The sequence below is a fragment of the Equus asinus genome, chromosome 3 (assembly GCF_041296235.1).
Source record: "Equus asinus isolate D_3611 breed Donkey chromosome 3, EquAss-T2T_v2, whole genome shotgun sequence".
Classification (NCBI taxonomy): domain Eukaryota; kingdom Metazoa; phylum Chordata; class Mammalia; order Perissodactyla; family Equidae; genus Equus; species Equus asinus.
This window is the reverse complement of record NC_091792.1, coordinates 156,905,009-156,932,366: the sequence shown is the minus strand read 5'-3', so window position 1 is coordinate 156,932,366 and position 27,358 is coordinate 156,905,009. Positions and strand designations below refer to the sequence as shown.

At 56.0% G+C, this 27,358-nt stretch overlaps 1 protein-coding gene across 2 annotated transcripts in view; it reads left to right on the top strand.

The window, feature by feature from the left end:
* The window catches only part of MAN2B2 (mannosidase alpha class 2B member 2), a 40,554-nt gene extending 13,907 nt beyond the window's left edge, over window positions 1–26,647 (top strand). The window contains exons 7-19 of one of the 2 annotated variants that reach the window (XM_044767861.2): window positions 2,450–2,642; window positions 5,482–5,672; window positions 6,751–6,889; window positions 8,323–8,456; window positions 10,107–10,366; window positions 16,664–16,855; window positions 17,336–17,588; window positions 18,802–18,912; window positions 18,989–19,181; window positions 21,436–21,573; window positions 23,455–23,567; window positions 25,067–25,187; window positions 26,378–26,647. In XM_044767861.2, the coding sequence (XP_044623796.1) occupies window positions 2,450–2,642; window positions 5,482–5,672; window positions 6,751–6,889; window positions 8,323–8,456; window positions 10,107–10,366; window positions 16,664–16,855; window positions 17,336–17,588; window positions 18,802–18,912; window positions 18,989–19,181; window positions 21,436–21,573; window positions 23,455–23,567; window positions 25,067–25,187; window positions 26,378–26,475 (2,136 nt within the window). In that variant the 3' untranslated portion in view covers window positions 26,476–26,647. Of the gene's footprint in view, window positions 1–2,449; window positions 2,643–5,481; window positions 5,673–6,750; window positions 6,890–8,322; window positions 8,457–10,100; window positions 10,367–16,663; window positions 16,856–17,335; window positions 17,589–18,801; window positions 18,913–18,988; window positions 19,182–21,435; window positions 21,574–23,454; window positions 23,568–25,066; window positions 25,188–26,377 lie in introns of both variants that reach the window. The other variant, XM_044767860.2, reaches the window with a different exon arrangement.
* Window positions 26,648–27,358: the final 711 nt, after the last annotated feature.

Sequence of the window (27,358 nt, the reverse complement as noted above, 5' to 3'; positions counted from 1 at the left end):
AATCAGCCTGAGGCCACATGGCTGGGAAGGGGTGGAATTTGGGTTCAGATCCCAGTAGGTGGGCTCTACAGCCTGCCTTCTTAACTCTTGACTTTTTTTTTTAATGACATTTTAGGGTTTTTTTTTTTTGTCTGTTTTTATTTATTATGGCTTTTTTGTATAGGTGCAGATATTAAGAAATTTTTTTTAAAAAACCAGTAAAACTCTATACATTAGGTCAGTAGGCCCGTTGGTGTGACATTAAATCAAAATATTATAAATATACGTTACTGTTTATGAGGCTTGGGGCATAACTTAAAGTATATGTAGGAAATAAAGAAACAATATATTGATGTTCTCGACAGTTCAAACTAGAATGTGATGTTTGCAAAAGGAAGACAGAAACAGCTGCCCACGACATCTTGTGTCCAGATCACAAAAGCCCCAAACGTCATCCCGTGCCCTCGCCCTCTGGGCAGCACGCAGCTGCCCCAGGGGAGTCCTGCAGGGTTCACAAATGTGGGTGTGCCTGGTCAGTGTGTTATTCCGGGGCCCCTTTTGAGGACACGGCTGTTGGCACGCCCGGGGGCCCTAGTCACGCCCTGCTGCCGGCTCTTACTCAGGACCCTTCACTGGGAAGAGGGCAGTTCCTCTGGGGTGCATTAGCTCAGGGGTCCCTCCAGCAGTGACGGTGTGGTACCGCTGTTCATTATGCTATCCGTCCTCCCACTGTTTGTTGTGAGCTCGCAACCAAATCCATAAGAACGGTGAATAGAACACATCTTAGGGCTTCACCTCTTTCTCCAGCCTGAGAGCTGATGAATTCCGGAGGTCACATCACACTGGCTTCTCACAGGACAAATCTTGCTGGGTCACCCATCAGAAGCTAAGAGAACTTGCCTTCTTCCTGTCTGTTTTGTCCGTGAGAGTCAGGTGGAGAGTTCCTGGGAACCAGGAACTGCAGATTTTTAATCTCTGGACAAATCTTGCAGGGTCACCTATCAAAACCTAAGGAGGGGGCTGGCCCTGGGGCGCATGGTGAAGTGAGCACTTTCTGCTTTGGCGGCCCGGGGATCGCCAGTTCAGATGTTTAATATGTGCACTGGGAGCCGTCTGGGCGTTAGGTGGGGGCCAAGATGTGGGGTGCACACGCAACGCATTTGAACAACCTCAGCTGGACTCGCGGTGATCTCAGGCCAAACTTAAGACATTGCCTCCTCCAGGCCAGACCCCCGACCCTTACGTGGATTCTCACTGTAACTCTATTTCCTGTGTCACTCTGCATGGCAAAATTCCCACAAGGATAATTTGGAATTACTGTGACTATTCGGGGGGAACTTTGTTGTTTTATCCAGAAGCTCTCTTTTTTTATTGACATGTAATCGACATATAACATCATATTAGTTTCAGGTGTACGACATAGTGATCAGATATTTGTATATATTGCGAAACGATCACCACAAGAAGTCTGCTTATCATCCATCACCACACATAGTTACAAACACATTTTTTCTTGTAATGAGAACTTTTAGGATCTACTTGTTTAGCGTCTTTCAAATATGCAATACGGTATTATTAACTAGATTCACCATGCTGTGCCTGACACCCCAGGACTCATTTATCCTATAACTGGACATTCGTACCTTTTGACTCCCTTCACCCATTTTGCTCCCCCTCCCACCTCTGTCATTCTCTTTTCTTGTGGCGTCCTTTCCTGGCTTTGGTATCAGGGTAAACTGACCTCGTAAAATGAACTTGGAACTCTTCCCTCCTCTTCTACTTTTGGCAGAGTTTGAGAAAGATTGATATTAAATCGCGTTTACATGTTCCGGAGAACTCACCAGTGAATGTGTGGGGACCTGGACTGTTGCTTTTGGGCGGTTTTTATTACCAACTCCTTACAATCTCCTCACTACTAATCAGTCCGCTCATATTTTCCATTTCTTCATGATTCAGTCTTGGTAGCTTGTGTGTTTCCTGGAATTCATCGGGTTTTTTACTTTGACTGTCTTTTTGAAGATGAGGTCAAGGTCAGTAAATTTGAGTCATGGCTATTATCAGTCATTAATAATTATTGTATTATTATATTAATGATATTGATAAGCAGTAATACTGATGGGCTGTAAGAAACTCCCCAGGAGTAAAATAAATCAGACAGAAGAAGACGAATACTGTGTGATCTCACTTACATGTGGGATCTAAAAAACCTCAAACTCACAGAAAAGAGATCAGATTTGTGGTCGCCAGAGGTGGGGGCGGGGCAGTTGGGTGAAGGTGCTCAAAAGGTCCACACGGGTATGGGGAGAAAATGTGCAACGTGATTAAAAAAAGGAATCATGAAACGTCCAGAGGATTCAGCTATGGGAGCTCTTTGGGGCCTTCACCAGCCGCCCCAGAGAGCGAGGGGAGGCTGGTGGGGGTGATGATGGGCCCTGGAAGGACAGGGGTTGCTTCTGTGCCCGGCCCGCAGGGGTGCGACGAGCAGTTCTTCAACGCCTCGGTGCAGTTCACCAACATGGACCTCCTGCTGGACCACATCAACAGGAACGTGGGCGGCGTCTCCGCCGAGTACGCCACACTGAGCGACTACTTTCATGCCTTGCACGTTCTCAATCTCACCTGGCCTGTCCGTGACCACCAAGACTTCCTGCCCTACTCCTCAGGTACGAGTCTCTGGGCGTGGGGAGTGGCGATTTGGTGCCAGGTAGCCTCTGCACCCCTGATGTCTGCTTAGCCTTGCACTTTGAGCCCATGAGGGGCACTGGGACAGAGACGAGCCCTGCCCCGACCTACCTGTCCCGCCTAGTCATCCCAGCTGCCACACACGGCCCGGCTCCCCCAGGTCCAACTCTCCCCATGGCCCACAGTCAGTTCCAGCCTCCATGCCTTCACAGTGCAGGGCTCTCTGCCAGGAGTAACCCTCTTCCACCTTGTCTTCCTTCTTAAGTCCTATATAGGTTGTAACGTCACCTCCTCCAGGAAGCCTTTCCTCATATTAGGGCTAGACCAGGTGGCTCCTCCGTGTTCCCAGAGCCCCCAGTTTCCTTTCTGGTAGTACATAGTCTTGGTTAGGGGACCTCAGCTTCTTCATGTCTGTGTCCTCGAGGCCAGGTCTGTGCTGGCTGCAGACAGCACAGTCTAAGGGTTAAAGGGGCCAGATGTGGAGTCGGCCTGCCTACTTCCTGGCCGCGTGCAAGTTGCGGAACTGTCCTTTCTCAGTACAGTGGGGACAGTAACGGTGCTTAGTCCATCGAGTTGTAAAAATGAAGAGACAAGAAAAGCTCTGAGCCTAGTGCCTGGTCCAGAGGAAGGCTCAGCAGATGTAGCTGATAGTAATGCCGATGTCTTCTCTGCCCTGGACGTCAGCCGTGCAGCCCGGGCCGAGGAGGCTAATGCAGGGCCTGCAGGGTGCCACGAAGCCAGCCGAGCACCAGCACTCCTCCCAGGCTGAGCCCCCTGCTGCTGAGACCCCTGTGGACCCCGCCTCCACTGTCTGCCAATCCAGGCGGGAATTAGACCAAGCACAGCACGACGCTGAGAGCTGGAGGAGGCAGGAAAAGCCCCCCGACCCCACGCCCAGGCCCTGCCTCAGGGGCATCGGTTGGGAACAGTGTTGGCTAAACTGTCGAACCATCTAACATATTTACTGCATAAGATGCAGAGCCCTTGGAGGGTCCATGTTGTCCTGCTCTGCCTTTGCTCAGAAGGAGAAGGCCAGGGGCTGTGGGGGTTAGGGGGGGAAAGGGGCCAGGTCACCAGGGCCCAGGACAGCTCAGGGCCCCGAACGCAGCCCCTGTGTCCCAGTCAGCTCTGCCCAGCACCAGCTTGCGTGCACGGGCTCATTCAGTCGGAGAGGTGGTTTTGGAAGGGAGAGAGGAGATGTGTGTTTAGCCCCATCGCACAGGTAGGAGATCCACGCTTGGAGGGCATCCCCTGGCTGAACACTTAACGGAGGCCAGGATGTCTGGAGCCAGGCCTGCCTGGGGCCTGCGCCCTGCCTTCCCCCACTGACCAGCAGCTACAGGGGGAGGGCTGGCCCCAGGCAGTGATTCAGACGCACACCCGGGTTTGGATCACGGCTCCTCCCCTCACGGGCTATGTGGCTTTGGGCAAGTGATGGAAAGGAAAAGCCCCCTTTCCGAGCCCAGGTTTCGTCGTCAATGAAGTGGGTTCTCAGGAGGATGGAGGGACGCCCCTGAGAAGGCTCGGCAGCGACCACATCCCTTCTACCAATTTCTTCTCTTTCCAAAGAGATGCCAGGGTGGACCCCAGCTGCAGGGCTGGTTCCAGGAGGGACACTGTCCTGCCTCACCCGTGACCTGAGTAGGACTTGCCCCTCAGGGTCGAGGTCTCTCAACTGCGCGGTGTCAGGCTGGAGCTGCGCAGCTCTCAGGACACTGCGGATGGGATCACTTTGGTGGCAGGCTGGCTACCGTGGAGGTGGGAGGGGCTACATCGATGTGGGCGGGGTTACGTTGAGGTAGGAGGGGACACGTCCATGTGGGCGTGGCTACCTCTAGGGGGTGGGGCTATGGCGTCGTCACGTGGGGCGCTTAGCTGGGCGTGGCTTCATCGAGGTCTCCTGGAGGACACGCTATTTTCTGGGAGACTGGCCAGCTGAGGGGAAGACGACACTGGGCGTTTGGGGGTGCTCTAGGCCCGGCTGGTGCTGTGCTCGGAGCTTGGGCTGTGGAGTGCCCCTGGCTGATGTGGACGCTCAGCGTGGCGATGGAGCTTTGGGGGACCTGGTCTCTCTGGCCCCCGGAGCCACGTGGCTACCCCTCCTGGTCTGGAGAATCCTCCAGGTCCTGTGCAACAGGGAATGGAGGCACGGCCTAGTCCTTGGAGCAGGCAGGAGGCGGGAACAGTGGAGACCAGTGAGCCCCTTTGTCAGACGCAGCTACGGGGCGGGTGCCCTCCCTCCTCCCACCGCTGCCTCCACCAGGCCTCATCCTCTCTGTCCAGGGTCAGGACAGCCGCTCCTGGGGGCTCTCAGCTCCCATCGCCCCCTCCCATCCGTCCTCCCTGGGCTCCCAGAGGCACCCCGCTGAAATGCAGACCTGTCCGGGGACTCCCCACTGCCCACAGAGTCACGTTCAAAAGCCTCTGCCAGGAGTCAGGGCCCTTCTCCGTTCTTGCCCACCAGGCCCTCATCTTGTTCTCTCCCCTCCCCGAGGTCCCCCAGGCCCTTTGCTCACAGGGCTGATCCAGGTTCCCCAGGTTCGCCCCTGGCTCTTGTCTCCCATCACACTCCTTGAGCACCCCGCCCACCCAGGCCTGTCTCGGCCCTCCCTGATCCTCCCACCTGCCCCAGCCCCTCCCAGGAGCCCCAGGTAGGGCCTGGCCTGGCTGGGGCAGGATCACTGACCTGGGCTGCCTCCCTGGGTGCCCCAGGCAGACCCCACCTCTCTCTGCCCCCAGCTGTCTCAGGTCCTGGTGGCCAGGGCCTGGCTGGCTCGCTGTGCAGGGTTCTCATGTCTACTGCCCGCCCTTGTCTTGCAGAAGCGTTTGAGGCCTGGACCGGCTTCTACTCATCCCATAGTGGGCTCAAGGGGCTGGCGAGGCGAGCCAGCGCCCTCTTGTACGCTGGGGAGTCCATGTTCACACGGTTCATGTGGCCGGCCCCCCTCCGACCCCTGGACCCGGCCTGGGCCCTGCAGCAGCTGCGACAGCTCCGCTGGGCGGTGTCTGAGGTAACGCCCCGCCCCTCAGCCACAGTGCAGGATTGGCACCTCCTGTGCAGAGTGCTTCTCCGTCCCCAGGCTCACAAACCCTCCCAGCCCTGGGCACCCGAGGGCCACTTCACCGAAGAGAACAGTGAGGTCACCCTTCCTCATGAGGCCCCTGCATGGGGAAGTGGGGCCAAGGCCAGGGCCACAGTCAGACAGCATCCAGCTGGCGGCTTCCACAACCTAGAGCCCCGTTCCCCCAGTGGGTAGAGGGCAAAGTAGAGCGGCATTGGTGTCCACCTGCCTGGATTCGAATTTCAGCTCAGCTGTGTGGCCTCAGGCAGATGACTTTCTTTCTCCCTGCACAATGAGAAGCACGTGCCCACCCATGTTGGTGGTGGGATAATCGAATGTGATAGTGTATAGAACCCGCTTAGCGGGGGCTGCCACAAAGGCGACTGTTCGTTAGTTTCCATCTCCTCTTGTCCCCTCCTGTGCGGGTGGGAAAACTGAGACCCAAGTCCTATAACTTGTCCTCAACACCCGGCTGGCAAGTGGCCACAGTGGCCGTGACATGTGTACGGCCGCCTACAGGGAAGGGCTGGCAGAACTTGTCACTGTGTTGGGGGTGAGACGGGTTGACCGTAAAGTCCATCAGAGTGGCTGGGCCAAGTGGCTTCCCCTTGTGGAGCCTCGGTTTCCCTTCGGTGAAGAAGAGGTAATCCTGCCCCTAGCTCGGTGCAGAGAGGCGTGAACGGCCCGTGTGGAGCGTGCCTGCAGGGGACCAGCAGCACTTATGGGAAGACTGGGTCATGCAGGTGAAGCAGCGGGCGGTGGGGGGTCCCTTCCACAAGTCTGTTGTCTGCTCAAGGCAGAGGACTCGGGTCAGGGGTTTCCATTAGGTCAGAAAAGGGTGGGCAAGTTCGTCAGCCTCTCTGGTCCTCAGTTCCCTCCTCTGTAGAGAGGGAGGACGCCCGCCTTCTCCACTGGCACCCGGGCACGGGAATGAGAGCCAGCGCCCAGAGGGTGCCAGGGGCCCAGCAGGCGCTTTTCAGAGGCAGGTGCTGACCCGCTTCTTGCCCCGCTCCGGTGGGGGCTGCAGGTGCAGCACCACGATGGCATCACTGGGACTCACACCCCCGAGATGACAGAGATGTATGTGGAGAGCCTGCACACGGGGCTGCAGGGCGTGCAGAAGCTGATGGCCTCCATCGCCCTGGACGGGACCCGGCTCCACTCAGGTGAGAGACGCCCCTGCGGGGGGCGCTGGCCCTCTTCTGAGAGGGGGGCCTGAGGAGTCTGCAGAGGGGCCTGGACCACCTGAGCTTCAGACTCTGAGGCCACATCCGTCATGTGCCCGACCCTCGGCCTGACCTCGGGCAGGTGCCGTCCCCTTTCTGAGCCTCTGTTTCCTCTCCGAGACCGGAGGAAGGGTTGACGTTAGAGTGAGTAATAGCTGCCACCACCATTTGGGCATTTGTTAAGTTCTCTTCATGCATGTTTAACGTAATGCCTTGCCAACGCTCTGTAAGCTAGGAACTGCTGTTGTCCTCACTTTATAGCTGAGGACCCAGGCAGAAACAGAGAGGTTGTGGACTTGCCCAGGGTCACACAGGTAGGAAGGAGCAGAGCAGGGATTCAAACTGTTAGCCGTGCACTGCCCACTCTGCAGAGAGGATGCAGTTCCTCAGAGACCAGGTCCCAGCCTGGCTCCCCTCACTCCCTCCTGAGCTCAGCTTGGCTGTAAATCACATCAGCGCAGCCACTGGGCCGGCCTCTTTGTATGTGAGGGTTTCGCGTGTGTAGAGTGAGGATCGTACCAGTTTGCCTGGGGCCTAGTGGGTCCCAAACCCGGAGAGTCCTGGACAAATCTGGACAGGTCGTGTCCCTGTGTGTGCAGGAGCTCTTACTCTGCACAGGGCTTCCCCAGGCCCCCACACCAGCCTGCCCTGCGTCACTGTGCACTTCTCACCTCTGGCCTCGCAGCTCGGCAGACCTGCTCCTCTTGCCTCTGGGTCTGCGTGCAGTCTCATCCGACCTCCAGGCTCTGGAAGGGCCCTGGGGACCAGGGGTGCAGAGGACAGGGCCCCTGCACACAGGGACTGCGGTCGGGTAGGGGAGACAGTCCGAGAAAGAGAGCTAGAACCTGGGGTCTCACTTCACTGCCAGCTGGGGCGGTCCACTCCCATGAGCTTACGGGGCGGCTTTCCCGCGCAAGGGCTGAGTGGAGAAGACCAGGAGAGGCATTCCAGCCAAAGGAACAGCCTGGGCAGAGGCTCGGGGGCTAGAGAGTGTGTGATGTGTTCAGGGATCCATGAGTCGTCAGACGTGGTCAGAGCTCGGGGCACAGAGGGTGGAGGATGGAATGGGAGGGAATCAGGTCTGCATCGCAGGGGCATCAAATGCCAGGGTAGGTGATTGGACTTGACCCCCAGGCTCTGGAGAATTCTCTGGTCCCTCACAATGTGCAGCAGTCAAAGCTTTGGAGCCAGGCCTCGGAAGCTGGGTCACCTTGGGCAGCCGACTCTACCTCTCTGGGCTTCAGTTTCTTCATCAGTCAAGCGGGGCTGCTGGAGAAGCGTGTGAGGAGCATGTGGAACCTCCGCTCTCCAGGGGCACCCGGTGTGTTGAGTGAGTCCAGTGGCTGCAAGTAAAGCCTGCTGTCTGTGTGCAGGCCCACAACCCGGGGGACACTTTGCTGTGGTCTACAACCCCCTGGCCTGGACGGTCACCACCATCGTCACCCTGACTGTGGGCTTCTCCAGTGCCAGCGTCACAGACGAGTCAGGCCAGCCCGTGCCTGCACAGGTATGGCCCTGGAGCCTGCTGGAGGTGCCCGTGCAGCTTGCTGACCCTGCTCTCCCAGGAGTGCGAGATGTGGTTGTGGACCTGTGACGACCCTCCCTCGCCACAGGGACGGCTGTGTCGGGCACATGTCCACTGAGGGTCAGCGGGACCCATCCAGGGCACGCACCCGGGGCTTCGAGCATCTGACGTGGCCAGAAGTCCCTTTCTCCTCTCCCCTCCCCAGAGGGTCTTGGCGTGGTCTGCCTGCAGAGGGGGTTCCCCCTTATGCCCTTTCAGGAATATTGGTATATTCTGATGTGAATTTCCACTTTTGCACGGGAAAGGCCTTCAGGAGGCTTAAAGGGCTGGTTTTTGGAGGTGCTAATGTTGGGGGGCTGGACCCAATCTGCCTCTTTCTGCAACACCCAGACACCAGCCTAAGTGTCCTCTCCCTTGTCATCTCCTTCCACGGCCTGGAGCCGGCATGCGTTCCAGAGGGCACCCTACCTCTCACCTGGCCAACCCGTCCTTGGAGAAGTGGGGGAGGTGCTGCCATCAGTCAGTCGTTCAGCAAACACTCCTGAACGCCTATTCTGCTTCTGGCCCTGGGCTGGGGGCTGGGTCCCTGGACAAGAGTGTCATGTGAGGTCATGGGAGCAGACACTGAAATGGACACAAGGTGTGGAGTGGTGAGCCGGGGCGACAGGGCAGCAGCCCTCAGCTGAGCCAGAAGAAGGAGGTGTTCATCTGACAAAGGGAGGGGTGCAGGTTTGAGCAGACCCAGCACATAGCACCCCTCCCCTATCCAAATGCAACACTGAGGAAGAGTAAATTCACTTAAATATTTCTGGAGTTCCTACTGCGTGTCAGGCCCTGCTGTAGGCACTGGGGATCCCATAACAACCAAACAGACAGACGTCCCTGCCCTCAGGAGCTCATGTCCTAGGGGGTGGAAGGTGGGGACAGGCAGGAAACACGGTAAGAAAATACAGAATGTGACCGACGATGGTGACTGTGATGGAGGAAAATCACCTCTAGCAGGATGGGGCGGGTGGGACGAGAAGTCTGCTGTTTTCAGATAACGGCTGGGTGGGAGAGAGTGTGCAGCAATCGTGGGTTTGCTAAATGGGCGTCTCCAGAAGGCCTCCCACAGGGGATCAGAGACTGCGTGCTCTCCCTAGAGAGTGAGGGGGCCCCGCCTCAAGTGCCCAGGGGCCCCGCCCAACCCTCTCCCTAAAGCAAGTGAAAGGAGCTGGGGAGAGGCCGGGAGGGTTTACCTGAAAACGTCCTTCCAGGGGGAAGTTGGAGGATTGGGGGACAAAGGCACCCCTCCCAAGAAAACGCTCTCCAGGTAGAGGGAACAGCATGAGCAAAGGCTCAGAGGCAGGAAATGGCAGGAGTGTTGGGGAGGAAGGGTGCTTTGTGATCTGGCCCTAAAGGATTGAGGGAGGCAGGGGAGGGAGACGAGGCTGTGGCTGGATCCTGTTGAACAGGGCGGATGCAGTGGGGGGAAGCTCAGCACAGTCAGTGGTGGAAACACCCTATTGCATCAGTGGGTAGTGAGCACCCCATCTAGGAGGTATGCGAGTCAGAGGTTGCTGGGGAGACTGAGGTGTCTTCTGGCCCTGAAATCCGCTGTCTCCTCCTGTCCTGCCGGCCCTGTAGGTCCAGGGGATGCCGTCTGCATACCGCCTGCATGTGCTGACCACGATTCCAGGTCTCAGTTACCACCGCTACAGCATCCGGCCCACTGAGGAGGCCCAGGAGGACACCGAGAAGACGGCCACCACCAAGGCTATCACCTTGAGGTTTCGCCTCAGGCCAAGGAGACGCACGGAGGCCAGGAGCAGCCGCCTGGTGTCCGTGAAGAATGACTGTTACACTGTGTTCATGGACCTGAATACCAACATGATGCACAGCATCTGGGAGAGGTGAGACACAGCCCTTGCTGGCTCTGAGGAGGAGGCATGCCCTGGGGCCTGGGCGTGTCATACTGCCTCCTGGGGTCTCTGTTTCCTCAGCTGCTTGGGGCAAGAATCAGATGGTGGTGAAGGCCCTTTCTGTAATACTGTCTTTATTTCTAGGAATGTGAGTCTAGGCCAGTGCAGGAAAGCCTTTCTTGAGCTTTTCCATTCCAGGGCTGTTGATCCATAGAAAAAGGGTGTGTTGAGGGCCTCACCTAGGGGAAAATCTATTCATTTTATCTACTTTTTGAAATTTAGAGTAACATAAATTCTATTGATCCACTCACCCTCCCACCCACCCATCCATCCATCCTCCCACCCATCCATCCATCCATCCATCCATCCATCCATCCATCCAGTAACCCTCCCATCCATCCACTCATCCTCCCAGCCATCCATCCACTCACCCACCCCCTCATCCATGAGCCACATGTGTCAGAAGTTCTGTCCTTCGGTCATTCCACAGATTCTTCCTGAGAGAGCATGTGGCAGGCTGGGGGCCGACAGCAGCCAGCGTGGGTGGTCAGGGAGAGTGAGAGGGAGGGTGGAAACAGGGTCTGGCCCCAGCATTCTGGGCCTCCCTGGGCAAGCTGGGAGAGATGGGAGCCCACAGGCTGGCTTTGGGGTCCCTCTTCATTCAGACCCCGCGTCCCTTCTAGGACGCCCCTGCAGGGGCCACGGCAGCTCGCCAGCCGTTTCTGCCAGCCCACAGATGCCCCACACGTAAGCCACATCCATGACCCAGGTTTTCCAGTAGTAGAGCTCGTGTCATGCTGTCTGTCTGCCTGATGCCTGTCTGTCTCTCGGCGGGGAAGAGGGCTGTTCCTTATGAGGCCCCGTGAAATCCCAGCGGGGACGGATTGCCCCACCAGCGCCTGACACGTCGTCAGAGGGAGAAGGAGCTGTTGGACCCGAGACAGGGGTGGTCAGGGGAGGCCGGCAGGGAGGAGACCCCTGAGCTGGGCCTGAGGCCTCGAAGGGCAGAGAGTACGTGGGCACAGACAAGGGGACAGTTGTCCATAGAGGGAAAGCGCCTATGCAGGGGCCTGAGGTGGGACGCTGCGGTGTGCAGAGACCAGCCCCGGGGCAGGTTTGGGTGAAGGGGGCTTTTTTCTCTTATATAACAGTGTATTGCTGTAATTCAACACCATATAATTTACCCATTCAAATCATGCTTGTCTTTGATTTTTTGTATATTCACAGATTTGTGCAAGCATCACCACAATCAATTTTAGAACATTTTAGTCATCCCCAAAAGGAGCCTCATGCTCCCCATTTTCCCCTCCCCCAAGGTCCCAGCAACGCTAATCTACTTCCCGTCTCTCTGGATTTGCCTGATTTGGACATTTCACACAATGGAGTCATACCGCGTGTGGTCCTCTGTGGCTGGCTTCTTCACTTAGCATCACGTTTCCGAGGCTCATCCAGGTCGCCATGTGTATGAGTCCCTCGCTCCTTTTTATGGCTCACTAATATCCCACTGCAGAGATATACCAGCTTATATTTATCTAGTCTTTAGTTGTTGGGCATTTGGGTTGATTCTGCTTTTTGGCTATTACGAATAATGCTGCTGTGAACACGCATGTGCAAGTTTTTGCGTGGGCCTAAGTTTCCATTTCTCTTGGGTTGAGTCCTAGGAGTGAAATCACTAGGTCGAGGGATAACTCCGTGTTTAACCGATTGAGGAACTTCCCATGTGGCTGCACTATTTTCCATTCCCACCAGCCGTGTACGCGGGTCCAGTTTCTCCACATCCTTGCCAACGCGTCATTTTCTGTCTTTCGATCCTAGTCATGCTAGTGGGTGTGGAGTGATATCTGCTTGGGGATTTGATTTGCGTTTCCCCGCTGACAGCTGGTGTTGAGCATGTCTTCATGTGCCTGTTGGCCATCTGTAGATCTTCTTTGGTGAAATGTCTATTTGGATCCTTTGCCCATTTTAAAAACTGGGTTTTTATTATTGAGTTGTAAGAGTTCTTTATATTTTCTAGATAAAAGTCCTTTATCAGGTACATGACTTGCAAATCTTCTCCAATTCCGTGGTTTGACTTTTCCCCTCCTTTTTTTTCCTTTTGTGCATGGTTCTTGTCTCTTTTCTTCACCTTTGAGAATTTGCTGTGGTCGGTTTGCACTCTGTCTCCACAGAGCTTCTGTTACAAGGTAGATGACTCTCCCGGGGAGCATAGAGCATCCCCACCCTTCTTACTTCATCCTGACCGCGGAGGCCTGGTTTCAACAGTGTTGGAAAAAAGTCTCCACAGTTGAAAACTGCCAGGGAAGGAAGGAAGACCGCTTGCTCTCCAGAGGGGTCCTGGGCATCCCCAGCCAGGCAGGGTAAGGGCCCTGAGCTCAGAGGGGTGAAGGAGAGCCGCCTCAGAGATGCTTGTCCCCATTTCTCTTAGGGCTGCCCACGAAAAGTTTCCCGTTAGTGACTCATCAAGGCTCATTCTCCTAAGTGTGATGTTCTTTGTGTCTATCTCAAGAAGTCATCAGACATTTTTTTGCCAGTGAATATGTTTCTGGTCAGCAGAGGTTCTTAAGCAGTTTTGATCCGTGGACCTCTGATGGCACCTGGTGAAACGTGGACCCCTATTTTGAATAATGTTATTAAAAGTATAAAAGGAAATACTTAAGATTAAAGGAAATGTATTATGTTTAAATAGAATTCTCAAAATATAATAAAAACAAATCGTAATATATACCCTTCTTCAACACATTTGATAATAGGATGTATTATTATCTAATTGTTAATCATAATTCTTTTGTGTGTATGTGTGAGGAAGATTGGCCCTGAGCTAACGTCTGTGCCAGTCTTCCCCTGTTTTATATGGGATGCCACCACAACGTGGTTTGATGAGTGGTGCTGGTCCACCACCAGGATCCGAACCTGCAAACCCCAGGCCACTGAAGCACAGATGCGAACTTAACCACTATGCCGCCGGGCCGGCCCCTTGTTATCCTAATTTTAAAGTAGTGGTGAATATAAATATTTTGAACTATTTGCAGCAGCTATAACGTGCTATAAATCTGTGCTTTCTTCTGACGACACAGTCACAGGTTCTGCTCACAGCACTGAAATTTGTGGCCTGTGTTCAGAATGGAAGGAAAGGCTAAGTCAGTTATGGGTCAGTGGAAACAAGGGTATGATTTTATTCACCCGCGTCGGGGGGGCCTCCTGAATTTGATCCGCGGTCTCCTTGATGCTCCATGTTCCCCAGATTAAAAATTCTTGCTCTGTAGATTAAGACAAATAAGATAAATCAGATTTGTCTTGCATATCAAAGAATGGTTTTAATATATTTTTCATAAGTTACAACAACTAAAAAACAGTCTTTGAAGTGATCTTTTTATAGGAAAATTGGGACCAGACTTTATTCTTTTTTGCTTTGGTTTTTTTTTCATCCTGAAGCGAAGTGTTGCCTTGCCATGCTCGGCTCAGTTAAACACATCCAACAGTAAGTCCCTGTTATTTGAACACTCTGACTTTGCTGGGAAAGGGTGTCCATTTATGCAAATAATGATGCTGTTGGACTAAAAGCTAAACAGAAGGATCTGGGGGTCAGAGATAAATTTCTATGGGAATAGGGCGTTTGTTTAATGACGTGTGATAATGAGTATAGTACATATAACATCATGTTAGCTTCAGGTGTGCAGTGGAATGATTCAGTATTTGCACCTGTTGTGGAGCGATCCCCGCAGTGAGGCCAAGTGTAGGTAGCATCCGTCACTGTACTTAGGTACACAATGTTTTTTCTTCTGCTGAGAACTGTTAAGATTTACTCTCTCAGCGACTTTCAATATACAATACAGTATTATTAACTATATTCCCCATGCTGTGCATTACACCCCCAGGACTTATTTATTTTATAACTGGAAGTTTGTAGCTTTTGAACCCCTTCACCCATTTCTCAACACCCCCCCCGCCCCACGACCCCGGCAACTGCCAATCTGTTCTCGGTATCTGTTAGCTGGGATTTTTTTTAATCCCACATACAACTCAAATCATGCTGTATTTGTCTTTCTATCTGACCTTTCACTTAGCATAGTACTCTCGAGGTCCAACCATGTTGTAGCAAATGGCAGGATACCCTTCTTTTTATGGCGGAATAATATTCCACTCTGTGTGTGTGTGCGCCACATTGTCTTTCTCCAGCCATCCACCGATAGACATGTAAGCTGTGTCCATGTCTTGTCTGTTGTAAGTAATGCTGCAGTAAACAAGGGGGTGCGTGTATCTTTTTGAATTAGTGTTTTCATTTTCCTCAGATAAATACTCAGAAATGGAATCGCTGGATCATGTGGTGACTCTATTTTTAATTTTTTGAGGAACCTCCATGCTGTTTTCCATAGTGGTTGCACCAATTTACAATCCCACCAACAGTGCATGGGATTCCCTTTTTTCCGGATCCTCGTTAACACTTGTTATTTCTTGTCTTTCTTATCACAGTCGTTCTAACAGACGTGAAGTGGTATCTCGTTGTGGTTTTGATTTGCATTTCTTTGATGATTAGTGATGTCGAGCATGTTTTCATGTACCTGTTGGCCATCTGTATGTCTTCTTTAGAAAAATGTCTGTTCATTTCTTCTGCTCATGTTTTAATGAGATTGTTCGGTTTCTTTCGCTATTGAATTGTATGAGTTCTTTCTATACTTTGGATATTAACTCCTTATCAGATATGATTTGCAAATATTTTCTCCTGTTTGGTAGATGACCTTTTCCTGTTGTTGATGGTTTCCTTTGTGTGCAGAAGCTTTTTAGTTTGCTGTATCCTACTTATTTTTGCTTTTGGTGTCAAATGTAAAAATTCATTGCCAAGACCAGTGTCGAGGCGGCCTATGTTTTCTTCAAGGAGTTGTATGGTTTCAGGTCTTACATTCTAGTCTTTAACCCATTTTGAGTTAATTTTTGTGTATGGTGTAAGATCGATGTCCAGTTTCATTCTTTTGCACATGGCCATCCAATTTTCCCAAAAATGCTTATTGAAGAGCCTGTCCTTTCCCCATTGTATATTCTTGGCTCCTTTGTTATAAATTGACCATATTTTTGTGGGTTTTTTTCTGGGCTCTTTGTTCTGTTCCATTGGTCTGTGTGTGTGTTTTTATGCCAACACCATACTGTTTTGATTACTATAGCTGTGAATATCGTTTGAAATCAAGGAGAATGATGCCTCCAGCTTTGTTCTTCTTTCTCAAGATTGCTTTGGCTATTCGGGGTCTTTTGTGGTTCCATACACATTTTAGGATTGTTTCTTGACTTTTCCCTTTCTTGATGGATTGGGGGGAGCTCTGAAAGGAAGCCAGGGGCGGGGAGCCTGGGGCCAGATGGGAAAAGCTTTGGGTACACACTAAGGAAAAGGATGCTTTTCTCTTCTGTCCTCTCCAGAGGAGCTCGGTGGGCCTTCTCTGGTGCTCCTTTTCCTTTCCAGTCCCCTCAGAATCCCGCAGAAATCCCTAAGTGGGTGGGGAAGCATTACTTCTTCCTCTTCTGCAGCCAGGCAGGGCCAAGCTCCGGGACAAATGTATCCCTGTGTGTTTGTTTGGGTTTGCGATCCAAAGACACGTCTACAAGGCTCTCAGCCGTTTTCCACTCTGCCCGCATCCTCTTCTGAACCCGAAAATCCTAACACAGCGGAGGGAGCACAGACTGCGGAGTGGGAACTGGATCTGCGTCCTGGCTTGTGCACTTCCTAGGTGTGTGAGCATGGGCAAGCGACGTCCCCTCCCCCAGCCTGTGTGCCTTGGTAGTGAAATCGGTGAATAATCCCTGCCTGAGGGGTCAGGAGAATTGACCAGGTGAAGCCAGTGAAGGCCCTGGCGTGTGACATCCGGGAGCTCGGAGTCAGTGTGACAAAAATCCATCCTTGTGCTGGTTTAGGGGCTGAAAGGAAAAGGGATGACGGGCAACGGCTCCGGGGGTGGGTAGCCTCTGTGGCGGCACCGGCACCCTCTGCTTAGGCTCACTGGCCCTCATTATGCAGCCTCTCTTCCCCTTCTTTGTCCGCTCAGGGACATGGAAGGAATATAAAGCCACACTGGCTCTGGGCGGGGTGGCGGGGGTCTCTAAAGGGCTTTTATCTGAACCAAGTGCATGAGCTTCATCTGGTGGCCTTGTGACTGTCGCTTAGGCTCTGCACAGGTCGTTTTCCCTCAATCCTGGTTCGCAGCTGGTGTCTGCACAGAGGGGCTGTTAGCCTGGTCCCTGAGGATAGCGCCCGGAGACACTGTCCACGATGCTAGTACTCTTCTCGCTATCCTGCCTCTGCAGACAGAGTAACCGAACAGTATACATGACCCAGGAGTTCATGGAGTACCACGTCAACTTTAATTTGGGTGAGCCCAACCTGTCTGATAACTACTTGTTCACGCCGGAAGAGGCCGCAGAGCCATCGTGGGGAGCCGTGAGGATGGAGATCGTGGAGGGGGAGCTCGTGACCGAGATCCGGCAGTACTTCTACAGGTGCGCCGGGCCTCCCTCTGGGCCCAGCACGCAGCAGGCGCATGCCCGCGGGTCAAGGAGGGGATGAGGGCCCGACTTTGCTCCAGAGACCCAGCCTCTGGACCTGCGCTTGGCGCAGGGTCATCGATCGATGCAAATCTGATGAGGAAATGTGTTGCCCCAGTCTCTGCGCACAGTGGCTCCGTTTGCAAGTGTCACAGTGGGTGGTTCCTAAGTTCAGAGCTGGGACAGGAACCCACAGTGACCATGACTTACACACGAGAGGAGTGCTTATGTTAACAGTAACAGACATGAGCCGTCCAGGCCTGGCCTGGCAGCTCCGCAGTATCAGGGAACTGGGCTCCCCCCGTTCTACTGCCTAAGAGGGCCGCCTGCGCACCTGGCCTGCGGGAAGGAGGGAGGGAGTGAAACAAGGAAGGAAAGCAGGGAGGGGCATCCAGAAGGCTCCCAGAGTGTGACTTGCGGATCCTGCTTCTCCAGCACGGTGACGGCCAAGTATCACTCCTACGCCATCTTCTCCCGGGTTGCCCACGTGCCGCAGGACTCTCACGGGGAGCTGCTGTGCCGTCGCATAGAGCAGGAGTACCAGGTGGGCCCCTTGAATGTGAACCGCGAGGCCATCCTGAGGACCAGCACGGATCTCAACAGCCAGCAGGTCCTCTACTCGGACAACAACGGCTACCAGATGCAGCGGAGGCTCTTCCAGCACCATGAGAAGAACAAAATCGCTCGGGTTCGTCCTGCGCCGCCCCGGGGGCACAGCGCCCACAGATGCAGTCCTGATGGGGCTTTTCCAGAAGGCCAGAGCACACGGTTTAACTCCCAGCTAGTAGCAGCAGGGGCCTCTGGAGAGAATTCTGTCGGAGCCCCTTGCCGTACATCATGCATGTGCACCGTAAGGGGACTCAGGCTTGGGCTCAGGGCAGACCTGGCATCTGAACTCTGGTGCCACCCTTGGTTGAGGAAAGGCCCCGAGGCATCCTGTCTGTGCCTCAGTTTCCTCTTTTGTGAGATGAGTGGGTCCTCAGAGGTTCGTCCTGGGGACTCATGAGCTGATGCCTGTCCAGGGCTGCGTGAGGCCAGACCCCCCTCAGCTGCTCTTGGCTGAGAACACTGCCCACAGGCTGGCAGGTGGTGGGCGTGGCCTGAGGGCAGCCGTCAGGTTCCGCTCCCAGATCCTTTGCCCTGAGCCAAGCACGCGTGACCTCGGGCAACTGCTTTGTTCCCCAGTGCCCTCTTGGGAAAGGGCGGAGCCGGCCCGGCCCGCCCCCCCCCCCCACCCCCCACCCCGAGAGCAGAGAGGTCAGCTGGGGAAGTCCGGGGCAGCGTGGCCCTGGGGCCCTCGCATGCCCTCAGTGAGTGTCCCTTCTCTTTTCCTTCCCCGGGGGCCCTGCAAGTGGGTGTCCCCACCCTGCTCTGCTTTCGGTGAGTTTCTGTTCCCTTTCATCTCTGTTTGCTAGTTGTCACCCGCTGCGCCTGGGTCCCTTGATTGTCCCCGTCCTCCAGCCCAGGACATCTTTCTCCAACAGAGCAAAGAGCATGGCCACGTGCCTGCCTTTCCTGCACAGACCGGGCCTTTCTCTGTCTGGCACCTGCCGGCCAAGGGCCCTTGTCAGACTGGACTGGCACACCCTCCGTCTCTCCCTCCCTCCCTGCCGCCGTCGTGTGGAGTGGGTCTTTGGGCCCTGTTTGACAGATGGGGAAACCGAGGCTTGGACAGGCTAAGTCCCTCAGCTCATACGGTCAGGAAGCTGTGGAGCTGGATTTGAAGCCCAGTCTGCCGGTCTCCAAAGTCAGAGCCCCTACCCCACACGGCCCCACGCCGCCCTGCACTGCTGCTGGGCCCCTGCACGCGCTGGCCGGGGTGCCCAGAGGGTGATCTGTGACCAGGTGGCCCACCTCGCCCTTTGTCCCCGCTGCCAGCCTGGCGCTGTTTGTGTCCACAGAATTACTACCCCATGGTGCAGTCGGCCTTCATCGAGGACAGTGGCAGCAGGCTCGTGCTGTTGTCGGAACAGGCCCACGGCGTCTCCAGCCAGGAGGACGGGCAGGTGGAGGTAGGAGGGGGCCCCTCACGGCCACCCATGGGCGTGCCCAGGCTGAGGCGGGCCCGTCAGGCACTCTGCCCTGCAGGTCATGCTCCATCGGCGGCTGTGGAACGGCCACATGGGGGCCATAGAGCGTGGCCTCACGCTGAACGACACCTCGACGGCCCGCTCCCTGTTCTGGCTCCTGCTGGGACCCCGGCCCGACATCGCTGACCTGCACCCGAGGAGTGGGCTGGCGCTGCAGCACAGGCCCATAGTGCTGTTGGGAGAGCTGACCGGTAAGGGGGTGTCCTTTCAGAGCACCTGTCGTCACCACCCCAAAACGAGCTGACCTGGTCAAGGGCTTGTGCCCTCAGGGATCTGGGCAACTTTTGGGCAGGAAGGGGCGTCAGGGACCTCTGATCCAATCCTCTCCTTTGGGATATGGGCAGACTGAGATGCAAAGAAGTTGAGCAGCTTGCTCGTGGTTGTACAGCTCATAAGTGCAGAGCGGGGACTCACACATGTCATCTTACCCCTTTTCCATGAGTCTCTTCCATGTTCTGCTCTGATGTGTCTTTTTCTTTCTTAATTATGACATATATCACCATGTTACTTCTGGTCCTGAGCTCGGCATTTAAAAGGCTAGTTTTATCTGAATCTAGGTATGCTGTCATCAGGTGAGGGTGATTCCAATCCATGGTCTGATCTGCAAAGCTTATGCATTGCCTCCACCCATACTTCCATAGAGTGCTTCAGCTTTATTTATTTATTTATTTGAGGAAGATTAGCCCTGAGCTAACTACTGCCAGTCCTCCTCCTTTTGGTGAGGAAGTCTGGTCCTGAGCTAACATCCGTGCCCATCTTCCTCTACTTTATATGTGAGATGCCTAGCACAGCATGGCGTGCCAAGCGGTACCATGTCTGCACCCAGGATCTGAACTGGCAAACCCCGGGCCGCCAAGAAGTGGAACATGTGAACTTAACCGCTGTGCCACCCGGCTGGCCCCGTGCTTCAGCTTTAGAGCCAGAACTTTCCCAAGGCATTAGCAAGCAGCTAGGCTGTTGCTTGCTCATGCAACAAATGTTTATTGAGTGCCTGCTGTGTGCAGCATGCTGTGGATGCGTGATGCCCAGCCCCCCTCCTGAAGGATTTCTCAGGAGCTATCCGTTGGGAGACGTGCTCGTTCAGGTCCAGGATTCCAGGTGGAGAGGGAGTGGTGCTGAGGAGAGGGCCTGGAGCTCTGTGGATTTGGGAGAGTGTCAGACTATAAGCTGGGAGGAGATCAGGGATCAACTCTGAGGGATGTCCGTTGAGGTCTCTTGTTCAGAAGTAACAGAAACTGAAGGGTCGGCTACTCGGGCAGAGCCTGGGGAAAGGAAAGGAGAGCTGGACAGGAGGCCTTGGCTGCTGGGAGGCGGGGCGGCTCTGGGCCTCTGAGGAGCAGGCGTTCGTGCTCATCTCACCCAAGACTGCCTTTGAGATGACTTCCCAGACGCTTCCATGTCCCAGGCTTCAGATTCCCAGGAGAGGGGACCTGCCTGGCCTGGCAGGGTCCGGGGCTGCTCCTGGATCAGTCGATGTTTGCTTCCCGGCAGTAGGAGCCTTTCCCACAGAGGGGCATGTTGCTGTATCTGAGAAAGCTCCGTGGCTGTTGTCAGCTCCGTCCTTCTGGCCCCACTCTGGTCTCTGTTGTTGCAAGTGACAGAAACCCAGTGTGAACCAGCGGAGCCACAAGGAGACTTCATTCTGAGGCCGACATAACTGAGGGAGGGCAGGGGTGTAACCGGGCCTCGCGGGCTGGAGCCTTCCTGAGGCTGTCCCCCCCCCCCTTACCTGTGCTTCTCTCCGTCGGCAGCCCTTCCTTCTCCTCCTAGCTGGGACATGGCCGTGAGCACTCCTGGGGCTGTGTGTCTCCCCAACCCAGAAGGAACTGAGACTCAGATTTTCCCATCTCAAGTGCAGACGTCCCAGGGAAAGATTCTGATTGGTCCTGATTGGGTCATGTGACCCGAGCCTGGACCAGGCCCTGAGGCCTGGGGTGTTGTGAGGCGATGGCAGCTCCAGCTGGAAGCCCAGAGTTGAACAGAGCGTTTCCTGGAAGGAGGAGGCGGGGGGCTGAAGCGCCTTCCAGGAGAGAGACTGAGAGATGACAAAACAAGGGAGGAGCTGCCATCCCAGACCCTGAATAGAAAACAGCGCTCTGCTTGAACTTGCCGTGTGACCTGGGACAACGTTGTCCCCTCTCTGGGCCTTCAGCTCCCCACCTGCACCTTGAAATGGCCAGACTATTCAAGGTTCTTTCAGCTCCTAGACTCTGTGATTGGAGCAGCTGGACGTGCGGGAGGGAGGGCATCCGGGTGGAAGGATGGGGAAAGCGGGAAGCCGATCCTGGGGCGTTTGAACCAGCAAGTGTTTCAGGCTGACGGCAGTGTGTCTGCAGGTGGGGAGGGTGGGAGATCGGCTGGACTGGGGGCCGTGCTGTGGAGCGCTCCGGAGGCCAGGAGGAGTTGGCCCTCACCGTCTCCATGCTCCGTCTGTCTGCCTTGCAGAGACGGCCCCGAATAGCCCAGGCCCCTGGAAGCCAGAGGCTGTGGTGCTGCCCCCGAGTGTTCACCTGCAGATCCTGAGCATCCCCGGCTGGAACTACAGCTCCAACCACACACAGCACCTGCAGAGTCTCCAGAAAGGTGAGGCGGGCGGCCAGCTGGCCAGACTCACTCCTCCCGCCCCATGTCAGCAGGCCCCGGAGCCCGTCACCAGACAGAGGGGGCTCCCCTCAGGGTGTCACGGCTCTGTGAGGTCACCTGGTACTTTTATCTGCCAAATGGGGAGAATGAGGCCCACAGAGAGGCAGTGAGTGACCAGGGTCACTCAGCAAGCCAGGGACAAGGTGGTCCTGGACCCCAGCCCAGGACCTGCCCACACCATTCTCCGATGGATCCCTTCTAGCCCCATCCCCAGCCCAGAACCATTGTCCATCCCACGCCCACCCTCAGGCTGCAGTCCAGCTCTGCTTCCTCCAGGGGCGACTCCTGGAGCCCTGCACACTTGAGTTCCCACTCGTCCTCTGAGCTCAGGCAGCCTGATTGTCTGGAGCCTCTGGTTGTTCACTGAATAAATGTCTCTTGCAGCAAGCACAGGGGAGTGAGCAGTGACCAACATAGCTAAGGTCCCTGGGTTCCTGGAGCTGTCAGTCTAGAGGGGGAAGCAGCCAAGTCACCAGATAGTGATGACAGTGAGCAGAGGCAAGCTCCCAGACGGCATCAGGGAAAGCTTCCTGGAGGAGGCTACACCTTACAGGACCCAACTCTTCCTGTTGCCAAAGCTCCAGCTGCTCCCTGTCTGTCCGTTTATACTATGAGGAGCTCAAAGTCAGGGCTGACTATGCCTCAGCCACCCTCGTGTCCCTGGAGCCCCTCCCAGGGCCTGGCACCCCCCCCGAAGACAGCTCAGAAAGAGTCTGCAGAATCGAGAAAGAGGAAAAGGAAGAAGCAAGAGACCAAATAACACCCTTGTCCCTGATAAAGCGGATCTTGCAGGCCGTGGCTCGTTCTGCAGCTAAGTGGCTTCCTCGACCCCAGTGTCACAACCCCGCCTGTCCCCGGGGACGCTGGGCCGGGAGGCCTCCCCCCAGGGTCAGTGCCTGCCCTTCCTGCTTGTGTGCGTGGCCAGGCTCTGCTGAGCACGCGCCTTCTGTGGGCAGCTTGTGCCCAAATGGGAGGAAAGCGCTGAGCCGAGTGAGCCCCAGACCCGACGAGGAGAAAGCCCCTCCTCCTGGGGAGGGGGGGTGGGTGAGGGGCAGAGCGAGGGGAGCACTGGGGGGTGGCGGGAGGGTCCCCTGCTTCCCCAGATGCTACAGCCACCTTGGGAAGTTGGAGTCTCACCGTTGTCACTGTCGCCATCATCAGGAGGCACAGGCCTGGCCTGACTCTGGAGCTTGGATCCCTGACCTCGGCCCCGGGAACTCGTGCAGACCTCACGCTGCTGTGACAAAGAGCCCCAGACCCTCCCGGTCCCAACACAGGGCAAGCGCCTGTGCCGCGGGTCCAGGGGTCGGCAGGAAGGCCCTTCACGTGGTCACCGGGCACCCGGCAGACAGAGGCCGTGTGGCAACGCGCTCCTCCATCACCGAGGCGGGAGGACGCTCCTGTGGGATGTGACGCCTCACTTCCTCTCACTCTACCTTCGCCTCAGGATTACGTGGCCGCGCCACACCTCACGGGGCAGAGAAGGAGAGAATATTCCAGAGAACTGGAAGATTTAAGACAGGCCCCATGATGACCACAGCAGGGAAGGATGGCTGAGACTCTCCACCCATCGGCGTCGGCCCCTGTGTGGGTGTCAGGAGGCCTTGGAATCCTCCCTCTGTTGCACACAGCTGTGTGGCCTTGGGCAAGTCACTGCCCCTCTCTGAGCCTGTGTTTCCTTGGCTGTTAAGTGGGGCCAAGTCAGCTGCCTCACAGGATATGAAAGATACACGTAGGAGTTGAGGATGTGGAATGGGGTGAGTGTGGGAAGCACTGGGCACAGATGGGGGTCCTCACTGCCACCTTCCTTCTGTCCCTGAGGCCATCGAGGAGGGGCCAAGGCCCACCTCCACCGTGTCCTGCTGCGGCTCCACCACCTGTATGAGGCTGAGGGGGACTCGGTCTTGTCTCAGCCGGTGACAGTGAATCTGAAGGTAAACCGCCCCCCACCTCATGTTCCCCCCCCCCAGTCCCCCGTGTCGGTCCTCCCCAGGCAGACGCTGCTCCAGGGCGCAGACCCCGCTCCAGGGCGCAGACCCCAAGTGTGGCCATCCTGGCTTGAAAAGGACCTCAGTAAAGAGATGCATCAGGGTGTGCTTGCGAAGGAAGCTGGGATGGGCTCTGGGGGCACAAGGGGGCGCACCACCCACCCTCTTTGTTTTTCACTGCATTTTATTTCTTTCTCATTTGTTTTTTGTAAAACTTTTTAAACAACACAGATATTGTTTGTGTGATCAGAAAACAAAACAGATTCTCGCACGGAATTCCTTTGAGGGTGATTCAGAGTCAGGCAGTCTGGGGTCCAAGTCCTGGCCCCTTTGCTGGGCATCACGGGCGGCCCGTGCCTCTGGGCCTCAGCCTCCTCACCCCCAAGTGGGGAGGGAGGACGGCTTTGTCCCAAGGGCTGCCCAGAGCCCTGGGGCGATGACGTGTGCAGGCAGGGCGGGGGCGGGCACGCTCCTCAGCAGGCTCCCACCCACTGGGGGCCGAGAGCAGGTCTGAGCCGTCTGTGCTCCAAGGCCCTGGGCGAGTGTGTTAACAGGTGCAGGGACAACAAATGCACCTGGGAGTGGGTCATCCTGTGCTGCCCCGTCGAACGGGTGGAGGCACGGAGGCCCTGAGTGGAGGCGATGGTTGGGGCGGACACCACACGCTCCTTCCGGATGTGGGCGGTGGTGGGGAGGCGAGAGCGTTTGTCAGTTAGGAATCCGTGTGGCCACATGTTCTAGTGTACCGGCCAGCGGTGCTTACACAGGGCGCAGGGTGCTTTCCTCAGCAGGAGAGTCCAGGGTGGGCCGTGGCCCTCAGCCGTTCAGCTGCCTGGCGCTGTCCCCAGGAACTGGCTCACCTTCCTCCTCCTGCTGGCCTTTGCCGGCACGGGGCCTCTTTCTCTTCCTGCTCGGTGCCGATGGTCAGAGGCTGGCCTCACAAGCAGATGTAAAGGCAGGAGGTTGGATGGAGCAGAAAAGAGGGCCTTGCCCTTGATGCCTTCTCCTCCTACAGCACAGGGAGGCTGCTGCAGAACCCTGCCCAGCCCTCCGGGGCAGCAGACGGTCCCTTTCTCACAGTAGCCAGGCTGGCCGCCTGCCTCCTTCTCTGCATGGGACTGTGACTGCCGCAGCCCCGGGGCTGGGGTGGCGCCACCTGAGCAGTGCTGGGGAGAAGGGGGACTCATGTTGGAGGCAGCTCCGAGCGCCTGCCACCCCCTGGCATGCTCCTCCAGCTCGGCCACACAGGGAGCTGGCCCTGTTTCCTCATCTGTGACATGGGGCTGTGGTCCTGTCCTTGGAGATTTGCTGTGAGAACTGGATGCGGGAGGTGTGTTAGGAGCGAGGCCCAGGGCCTGGGCTTGCCGCCCTTGCTGCTGTTTGGTTCTCTGCTCAGATCTGGGGCCTCGGGGTAGCTCCCGCTCCCTGTGCTCCTGTCCCTCCAGGCCGTGCTGCGGGGGCTGGGGTCCGTGGTGGCGGTGGAGGAGCGCTCGCTCACAGGGACCTGGGACGTGAACACGCTGCACCGCTGGAGCTGGAGGACGCAGGATGATCGCCAACACAGAGGTTCGGGGGCCCCTGGTTCAGGCCCCACCTGGGATCCCAGCTCTGCCTCTTACGGCCTGTGTGGCCTGAGCAGGCTGCTTTCCCTCTCTGAATCTGTGGCCTTCTTGAGTCTACCACGGTAGGTTAAGAAAGGCTTCGGGTCAGTGTCTACCTGCCGGGGCTCCCACCAGGCTGTCTGTGTGCACGCGTGCAGACCACACCCCCTGCCTGTGCCCTGGGTGAGTCCAGAACTTGTGAGCCTGCCCCAGAGGGTCTGACCTCGCCGTGCTGTGCCTCACACGGCACACACTACCTTGAGCTCCTGCGAACCGCAGGCAGCTTCACGCCCCCCAGTCTTTGCAGTGCTGTTCCCTCTGCCTAGAACATCCTTATCCCCTTCATGCTGGCCAGCTCCTGCTCAAGCTCCCCCAAGTCCAGGGCTGGCTCAGGTGCCTCCTCTGCTCTCCCGCCTCCCATGTTTCCTCTGATCCATGCATCTCCTCTTTGTCCATCCTCATGCCATGCATGGGTGTGCACTTGGTCAATGGAGGCTGGATGGATGATGGATGGATGGAAGGAAGGAAAGAAGAAAGGAAGATGAGTGAGTGGATAGGTGGATGATAGAGGGATGGATGGTGGATGGACGGAAGGAAGGAAGATGGGTGGATGATGAATGGATGGATGGATACGTAGATGGGTGGATGATGGATGGATGATGGATGGATGGAAGGAAGAAAGAGTGTGAGATTGATGGATGATGGATGGGTGGATGATAGATGGAAGGAAGGAAGGAAGATGAATGGATGATAGAAGGATAGATGGATGTATGGATGAACAGGCTCCCTGTGAAGGGTGAAGCCTGAACCCCAGGGCATGACTTCTCGGGAGGCCAGTGAGATAAAGGGCAGGGCTCCCCAGTGGGCTCAGTGAGGAAGCTCTTAAGCGTTGAGTACCAACCCCGTGGAGAAGTGAGGTCAAGCAGGGCTAGGACCAACCTAAATGTTACCCTCCACCTCGGGCTGGGCCCTCAGGGGAGGGCAGAAATTCAAGAGGCCCACTGGCAGGAGGGGGAGCCAAGGGCCCTCATCACGGTGGGAGCCACAACCAACTAGGCAGGTGCCGTGTTGCCAGAGGGATGCTGGGAGGAGGCGTCCTGGGGAAGGAGGCGGCTGCAAGGGGCAGTGCTGGACGGAACACGTATCCTCCCCCAGGAGGCTCCGACTCTCCCTCGCCACCCCAGGGAAGCCCCAACGTCACCATCCGCCCGAAGGAAATCCGGACCTTCTTCATTCACTTCCGAGAGGAGTGAGCCCTTGGCAGGTTCCGTGGCCCCGGGTCCCCAATAAGGGAGCAGGACCCAGATGGGAAAAGCCGCCTGGAGGGATGAGGGGGGAGCGGCTGCCAGTCTGGTAGGCTGGGGGCAGGAAATGGTCGGGTTTGGGGTTTTGTTATTTTTCTCAAATAAAAATTGCATTGTAAGGACCTGTTTCTTCCCCTTGCCCACTGGGGCCAGCTGTCTCTCCTCCTCTCACGTGGACGAGTCTTCACACACACACTCCTGCCTCCTAGTTCATTTGCAAAAGGCAAGGATGTGGGGTTCTCCTAAAGGCAGAGAGGGGCCCACAGTGACGCCAAATGTGTCTGTCGTGCAGGCGTCACCTCTGTTAACTGTGGCCCTACTGTGTGCTGGGCGCCTTCACAGGCTCATCCCAGGCTGGTGACAGCCCTGCAAGGGGGCGTGGCTGTGCCGTCAGACAGGGGAGGGGGCTGCAGCACCAAGCTCCCTGCCCCAGACCCCCTCCTCTGACTCAGGGGTGCACCTGCCCAGCGGGGAAGGCTCTGCAGCCGGCTGGGTCCCAGAGATGAAAGGAGACCTCACAGCAGGTGAAACGGGGCACATCCGATATTGGAATTATTAACAACAAGGCAAGTGTAACTTCCACTCCCTGAGTGTGCCCAGGACTGAAAGCACACCCACACAGAAACTGATTCGTGCGTGTTCATGGCGGCAGTCCGCACAATCACCAAAGCGGGAACAACTCAGCTGTCCATCGACGATGCGCAGGCAAAGAAAACGTGGCCATCTGTGCACTGGAACACTACGCAGCCGTGAAAAGGAATGAAGTATGTTACATGCTACCACCTGGTGAACCTCGAAAACAGTATATAAGAGAAGGAAGCCAGACACAAAG